Genomic DNA, 7,444 nt, shown 5'->3' on the forward strand with positions numbered 1-7,444 from the left:
TGAAGACTAGGTATGGCAGCACGAAATGTCACAATCTGCTTAATTGTCAGGTAGTTAATATGGCGCCCGAAAAGTGACAATGAAACTACCTTCTTTTTTGTATCATACAGTTCAATAATATAAAATTGTCATACAATTAATAAGCTTAATAAGAAGAATAAGTTCATCGTAACAGATGACTAACCTTCTCATTTATCTTTTTGTATACCAACCATGAAGCCGCACCCCCCCCTCGCTTTCTGACGTGACTCTAGTTATACGATAATTAAATTAAAACAACGCAGAGCTAACGCACTACCAATATTTTTCGTTTTTCTTTTCTTCCAGCTCTTTTTTAGAATCTCTTTTATTTACTTGTTCTTTTCATTACTCATTCATATATATTTAATACATTTTGTATAATTTCTATTTAATTTGTAGACTTTTACCTTTGTTTTAGTTTGGTGTTTTTTGATTTGCTTTGCTTTGTTTTTGATTTGTACTGATTTTTATTTTGTTTTGTTGTTTTTGTTGCAATTTTTGATTTTTTTTTGTAGCTGTTGACATTCATGGTTCATCGGTTTTATTGATTTGTTTCAAAGCATTTGCTTTAATTGATTACAAGTTGTTAAGCATTTGTAATTTTTTTTGTATTGTTGATGTTCGAGGTATTTGAAATTGAAATTGTTGTTTTGCATTTAATGTTTTTTATTTATTTATTTATTTTTTTTGTAAATTTTTGTATGTTGGAGTTCAGTATTGTGGTGACATGAAGTGTTTTGTAACTTAATTGCTAAAGAGTAGGAAACCTTTGTATCAATAACGGCATATCCTTGCGATGCACATATATGTATGTATTAACTTGTGTGTAATTACATACTTGATTTACATATATGTATGTATTCCCTTTATGTGTATTCGCATATACATGCATATTTCATATGTATAATAATAAATAATGATAAACAATTGAACATTCGATATTTTCATATAACAACATTAACAATTGAACGGAAAAACTTTTTCATAACGCAATTTTTTTAATAATAATTATTAATTGTTTTTTTTTTTTTGTTTTTGTTTTGTTTTCGCTTAAATGTAGGAGTGTATGCATAAGTTTTACGTCTTAATTTTATAGTTGTGCATATTGATTTTCTCTTGTTTGGTTCAATTACGAGCATTGCGTATAAAAGTTTAATTAATTTTCATAAACTCATAAAAATATATATATGTATATATGTATATATTGTTTATAGAATAAGTAGCTTGTTGGTAAGTGTCATATATTTATGTTTTTTTTTGATTCGCTATAAATCAGTAAGCATAATTTATTTGCGTCGCAGTTATTCACTGAATTGGCTACGATCTGCAAAGGATTGTTTGTGCTCATCCTCGATGGTCGGTTTTAATTAATTACATATATATGTATATATGTATTTCCAACAATAAGTTTAAAAATAAAAAAACAAAAAAACAATAATAATTTTAGTGTTTTATATGTAAAAATGTAATGTATTTTATTAATGTTTGACATTTGTGACTACAGTGTATTCAGACGGTCACAAGCCAGTGATCGAGTATTTTAAGCAGTTTGGTTTGGTTATTGTATAATAAAAATTGGACACAAAACTTTAAAATGTAGAGCATGTTTCTAATAAATAAACGTATATAAGTATATATGTATGTAAGTGCATGAAAAATTAACAATATTTTTAAGTATAACATAAAGCACTTTAACATTTAACGTTTGCTTTTCTTTTGTTGATTTAATTTTTAGTCTCTATGACATGAAACAATAAAACTACAACAATAAATATAAATATAAGTATAAGTATAAGAAATTACTTGCAGTGCAATCATTTCCAAAAAAAGACGCCAATTCGCAAGTAAAATAATAATATCAAAAAAACAAAAACCAAAAGTTGACAAGACATGATTTGCGTTACGCTGATGAATTGCCTGACGAGTTAGTGTGTGAGTGTTCCTTCAATCTTTAATTGCTATAGGCAGTAAACATAGGTATATAAGTAATTACAAAAAAAAAAACTGAAGCAATTGCATTACGTTGCGCCTAGTTGCCAATACACTCTTTACTCGCCAGTCATGACCTCCATGAATTCTATAAAGAGCGAAAATACAAACAACCAGTTACACTTACAAATCTTTCAGAAAGTAGTTCACCACCACTCACCATCAAAATCAACCGTTCCGGAGCCATCAGAATCGATTTCCTCAATCATCATGTCCAAATCGTCATTTGTCAACTTATCATCCAATTCACGCAGAATTTCACGCAGCACACCGGTGGTGATGTAACCGTTGCCCTCCTTATCGTACAAACGGAATGCCTCCTTCAGTTCGGCTTGCATCGCTTCAGCATCCTCTTCAACAAGGAAACGCGCCGCCAATGTGGTGAATTCTTCGAACTCAATTTGTCCCGAACCATCTTCATCGACTTCAGCGATAATTTCGGCAAGCATGGCATCGTCTAACTGATGGCCCAACATACTGAGAATGGTGCCCACCATGGTGGTGTTGATGTAGCCATTCTTCTCGGCATCGAATGCATTGAACGCGTTACGCAGCACTGTAAAAGGGATGGTGAGTTCAAAGCAATGAAATTTACATTATACAATGAGGTTTTAGAGGATGAAAAACTAAAAAAGGTATTTTCTTAAGGATATATCGATCCTTGCTCATAAAGACGTACGACACAGGTTAGATATTATTTTTTCTGGTACACTTTCCAATTTCACGCGATGAACATAGTTTAGGTTAGGAAACTGCATTTCAGGTGGCATTCTTCGTCAACTGAAACTCGTCTCACTCCGAAGTTGGTTCAGGTAGAAACAAATCGGTTATATTCTTAAAAAATCGATGAAAATAATTGCTTTTAAATAATGAGTGGCATTTTTTTTTTAAATCGTGGGATTAACTTGAAATTTGTTACTCGAGGGTTTTGGGGCCGCTAATTACGAATGCTAATGAATTTTCAAAATTCAAAATGGCGGATAAGTATTTTTATTCATACCCTCTGCAAAATTGGTCTAGGTAAAAAGATCGGTTATATTCTTGAAAATTCGGTAAAAATTTAAAATTGTTATTCACGGGTCGCTGATTACGAATATGATCATCAAATTTTAAAATTCAAAATTTCGGATCCAATTTTGAAAAATTTATAAACACATTCGAGACCCATAAAGGAATTTAATTTTTTGAATTTGGTACCTATATTTAGGAAATTGAGTATTTTTATACCGATATTCATACATAAGTACCCGATATTTTTACAGCGATACTTTAAATGAGTACCGTATCAATACTTTCGGTTTGATATCATATCACTAAAAGGCACGCAAGGGCACAGAGTGGTTCAGCCCCATATAGCTTTTGAGAAAATTAGATGGAGTTGGCGTATGTCCTAAATTTTTCGTATTTAACCTCGAAGGACATAAGTCAAGAAAAACCCGAAAACTGGGTGTGATCGATTTATTTTAAAACATACCTCCCATACAAGCTTAACCTCAAGAACGTCTTAAAGATGCCATTAAAAGGGCACCGATGAATTTAGTATTCCAAAATTCCGTCCATATGTTAACAGTAATAGAATAACTTAAGTGTGCAAAAAATATGCAAAATATATTTACTTTAACACTTACTTCCCGTACAAACTTAACCTCAAAAATGCTTAAAAATGTCATTAAAATCCCACCGTTGAATGCACGAGTCCGAAATTTTGTCCATATATTTATAATAATATTGCAAATGAACAGTCTTAAAATTGCCTTAATCGGTTAATGTTTACGCACACCATCCATACAAGCCTAACCTCAAAAAATTAATGAATGAATTTTTAGAAAATTATTATGTATGTATATTAAAAACAAAACGAAAAAGTAGTCTCCAAAAAAAATTTCAAAAATCAAGGTTTTTTTTAGCCATTTGCGCTTCATTAGACTAAAATTGTATGGGCTATAAAACTGCATGCCCAAAAAATTTCAAAAAATTCAGAATAAAAAGTTGAAATTCTGATGAAAATTTTTTTGATTTTTCCTAACATTTGTATAAAGTTTGAAACTGTGATTTACACGGTCTTGGTTAAAGCTTGGACGATATTTTTTATAAAGATAACAAAAAAATTTAGCTGGAAAAATATTACGAATATTAAAAAAAAAAACAATACGTGGTCATTTATTTGAGTCACTGTAGGTCTTAATTGAGAACCTCTTGAGGTCTATTAATTGCAATCTATTAAAGTCATGTTCTTCTAGGTACAGTGACACTATGAACTGCAGATCGAGCCTTGTAAGGGCATAAGAGTTATCATGTGATCTGCTATGTTATTTTCTTAATCACACAGATTTCACTGACCGAAGTGGACAACTTCCATGTATGCAAATACTCAAATAACCTGCAATGACCAGCAAGAGACCACAAGGAGTTTTCCAAATCGGACCAAAATTTTGGTCTCTCCGATATTTCAATAACTAAAGACCCCCGTTTACTCCAAGTTAATCTGCCAGTAAGAAAAATTATTATAAAAATTATTATAACCTTTGTAAAACTATATAAGACTATATAAGTGTATTTCGTTAATCGATTTATTGATTTCTGCCAGGCCTGGTTCAATTATTTCATTCAGTCTAACTGAGCATATTATAGAAAATGTTTAAAATCGGCGAAAAGCATCCCTGCTTATTATGCAAAAGCGAAAAAACGGTATTCGATTTAGCCCGAACTTGAATTTATTTGTATAAAATTGGATTTATTTTTTAGCAGACCTATACCCATTTTCAGCTTTCTGCGAAATGTTTTATGTATTTTGAAATATGTAATTCAGCAGGACTAGAATAAACTAGACTCGCTTTTAATGCTTTCAACCTGAGCCTGTAGCTATGTGCTCAGATTTGCACACGCTTGTGTTTTTCCTATTTTTATAGCGAGAACTGAAACTACATAGCGGGCTTATGAAAAAATTTGAAAGTTTACTTTTGATCGCTTTACACGAAAAATAGCCAAACACGCAATTTTAGCCAGCCAAGCAATCGAATTTGTAACAAGATAAATTCAAAAAAAAAAAAATATATACAATACATTTTCTAGCTGCAGCTGTATATGCAGTACATATGTATGTACATATGTAAATGTTTCCTGGTAACTTAATTGTACATACATACATATTATGAACTTGTACTGTATGTAAATATTTACCTTTGAGTATTTATTTGCTTCTCCTTTATAAAAAAAAAAAATCACTTTCGGTTTAGCTTTCATCATAAAATTTTCTAATCACTGCGTAGGCGTTTACTGACACATTTTATGGCTTGTGGCATGCACCATACGGTGTAAAGTGTGCAGCCACTTCATTATGCAACTTAAGCGGAAATATTAAGCGGTGCAATACACAGTCGCGTGTGTTGGCGATTCTGTCAGTCAATTTGAAAGTCTAAGCTACTTGTTTATTATTATCTCGGTTTAACAACATCGTTGCGCGGACACAATAAAACTGCTTGACAAATCAAACAGTGGGGCTGCATGCGGATTGTCTGTTGTTTCTATTGTTTGTATTGTTTTTTTTTTTTTTTGTAACTTGATTGTGACTCAGGTGTTTAGTATTTGGAATGGCATTAGTCGATTTGCTATAGAAACATATGTATAAATACATATGTATATATGCAGCACACTACTCTAAAAGTTTTGGACAGCTCTTCTAGCACAGTTTGTAAAATATGCCTTTCTATGGATAATATTTTTTGTGCAGCTACTGCTGCAAGAACGTCATATTCCAAAACAAAAAATTTGAATTAAGTGCTCACACACAGCCCTCCCATTTATTTTATGTTGTTTAAATTTTTGACCACTTTGCTCATTTGCACTATATTTGTCTTCTACAACAAGAAAACAAACAGTCTTTGATCAAAGCAAGGAGTTTAGTAGGTAAGGTTTGAGGACACCGTAGGAATACAGTGAAAAAAAATTGCTAAAGCCATTTTATCTGCTTTCGGTACGTGCATTTGTTTTTTGATACCTACTCAGTACTGGATTCAAAAGCATCGATCCCAAAATTACTTGGTATCGAACGAAAAGTATCGAGTATGTGCTTGTATTTACTCGTATTGTTTCTTCCCTAGATTTAGTCTTTTCATGCTAATTTTTATTCGAAGGAATTACTTACATTCGATTTGGTCTTTGGAGAGTTCATCCTGAAATAAAAGGAAAAAAATTGATATTAATACATGAAGGTACGTTCACTAAAAAAAATATGCATGCATATATATGTAATGCCGAGTCTCCACTAGGCATTGAAATGACGAAAAATTAGAAACATTTAAAAAATGCCATGCTGAAATGAGCTTAATGACTATTTTTTTAACGAAATGACACGAATATTTTTTATTGCCCAACTTTGTTATTAAAAATTTTGCCATTTAATGCCTAGTGGAGATCCAACATAAGTATATATTTATCAATAGAATAATCAAATATCAGTGGATTTTGTTATATGTAAACACACCATAAATACTCATATATTTATTACATATAATCTCTTAGGTTTGAATTAATTGAATTTCAAATTTCAAGCCAGAAATTATTAAAACTACTATCACTAAATTAAAACTAAATAGCCACGTAGTGATGGGCAAAAGATATGCTTCAACTGTTCTTGGCGTGTATTTAACCCAGCAGCCAGCATCGTTTCAGATCACAACCTTTTCGCAGCGTAAGGTCCACAAGCAAGCAACTTCGCATCGCCTGGCTGAAAACCAGCGCCATCTCCCAACCACACCCCACAGAAATATCTGGTATCTAATATCTATGACGATGCTCAAAAAATCGCAGCATACCAAGACACCTCAAATCCGACGGCGATGAGCGCAACCACTGAGCGATGCCGGGAGAAAATGAAAAGAGAAGCAGAAGAATCTGAGTGTGAATACTTTAAGATGTTGGCGGATAGGAATACGGCTCGATAAGTGTGGGATGGATGCCCCCGACCTGGGCTTTATAAGACTAAAATATCAGAACCGTAACTTGTTATTAAGTTTTTATAATTAAGTTTTGAAAGAAACCAATGCGCATGTTTGCCTGCAGCCGGATTGAAACCTTGAGTCAAACGGCTAGGCTGGTAAAAGTTCTGAAGAAGGACCAAACCACAAAGCTGCGGTCACTCAAGAAGCTTGATGACACTTTAACGGAGATTAGGATTGAGACACTCACTGTTCTTCTAGAGACTCACTTTCCTAGGAAACAGATGATGTTACGCCTTCCTCTCCCACGACTGGAGAGGGAGGGTATGCGAGAGCCACAGTGTCAAGGTACAACTGGTTTCTCGCCAGAACTGTGGCTAATGAAGATGCTCTAAGATATGCCATTGAGTCTTTGGGATGTCTCAAATCATCCAGTCCGGATGGCAACCTACCTATTGTTCTTAAAGAATGAGTTGAGCTTAAGTTAGCGACCTAAA

General features: G+C 32.9%; 1 protein-coding gene across 1 annotated transcript; it reads right to left on the bottom strand.

Moving 5' to 3' along the window:
• Positions 1-311: 311 nt before the first annotated feature.
• On the bottom strand, positions 312-6,188 carry LOC108369902 (troponin C-like; the record flags this gene model as incomplete). The annotated part of the gene is made up of 3 exons (XM_017625111.1): positions 312-2,098; positions 2,171-2,566; positions 6,155-6,188. Coding segments are annotated over 3 exons (459 nt in total), but the record flags the coding sequence as incomplete, so codon positions are not given.
• Between the last annotated feature and the right edge of the window lie 1,256 nt (positions 6,189-7,444).

Source organism: Rhagoletis zephyria, unplaced genomic scaffold, assembly GCF_001687245.7.
Source record: "Rhagoletis zephyria isolate East Lansing unplaced genomic scaffold, Rhagoletis_zephyria_1.1 Rzeph_scaffold_03895, whole genome shotgun sequence".
In the NCBI taxonomy this organism is placed as follows: domain Eukaryota; kingdom Metazoa; phylum Arthropoda; class Insecta; order Diptera; family Tephritidae; genus Rhagoletis; species Rhagoletis zephyria.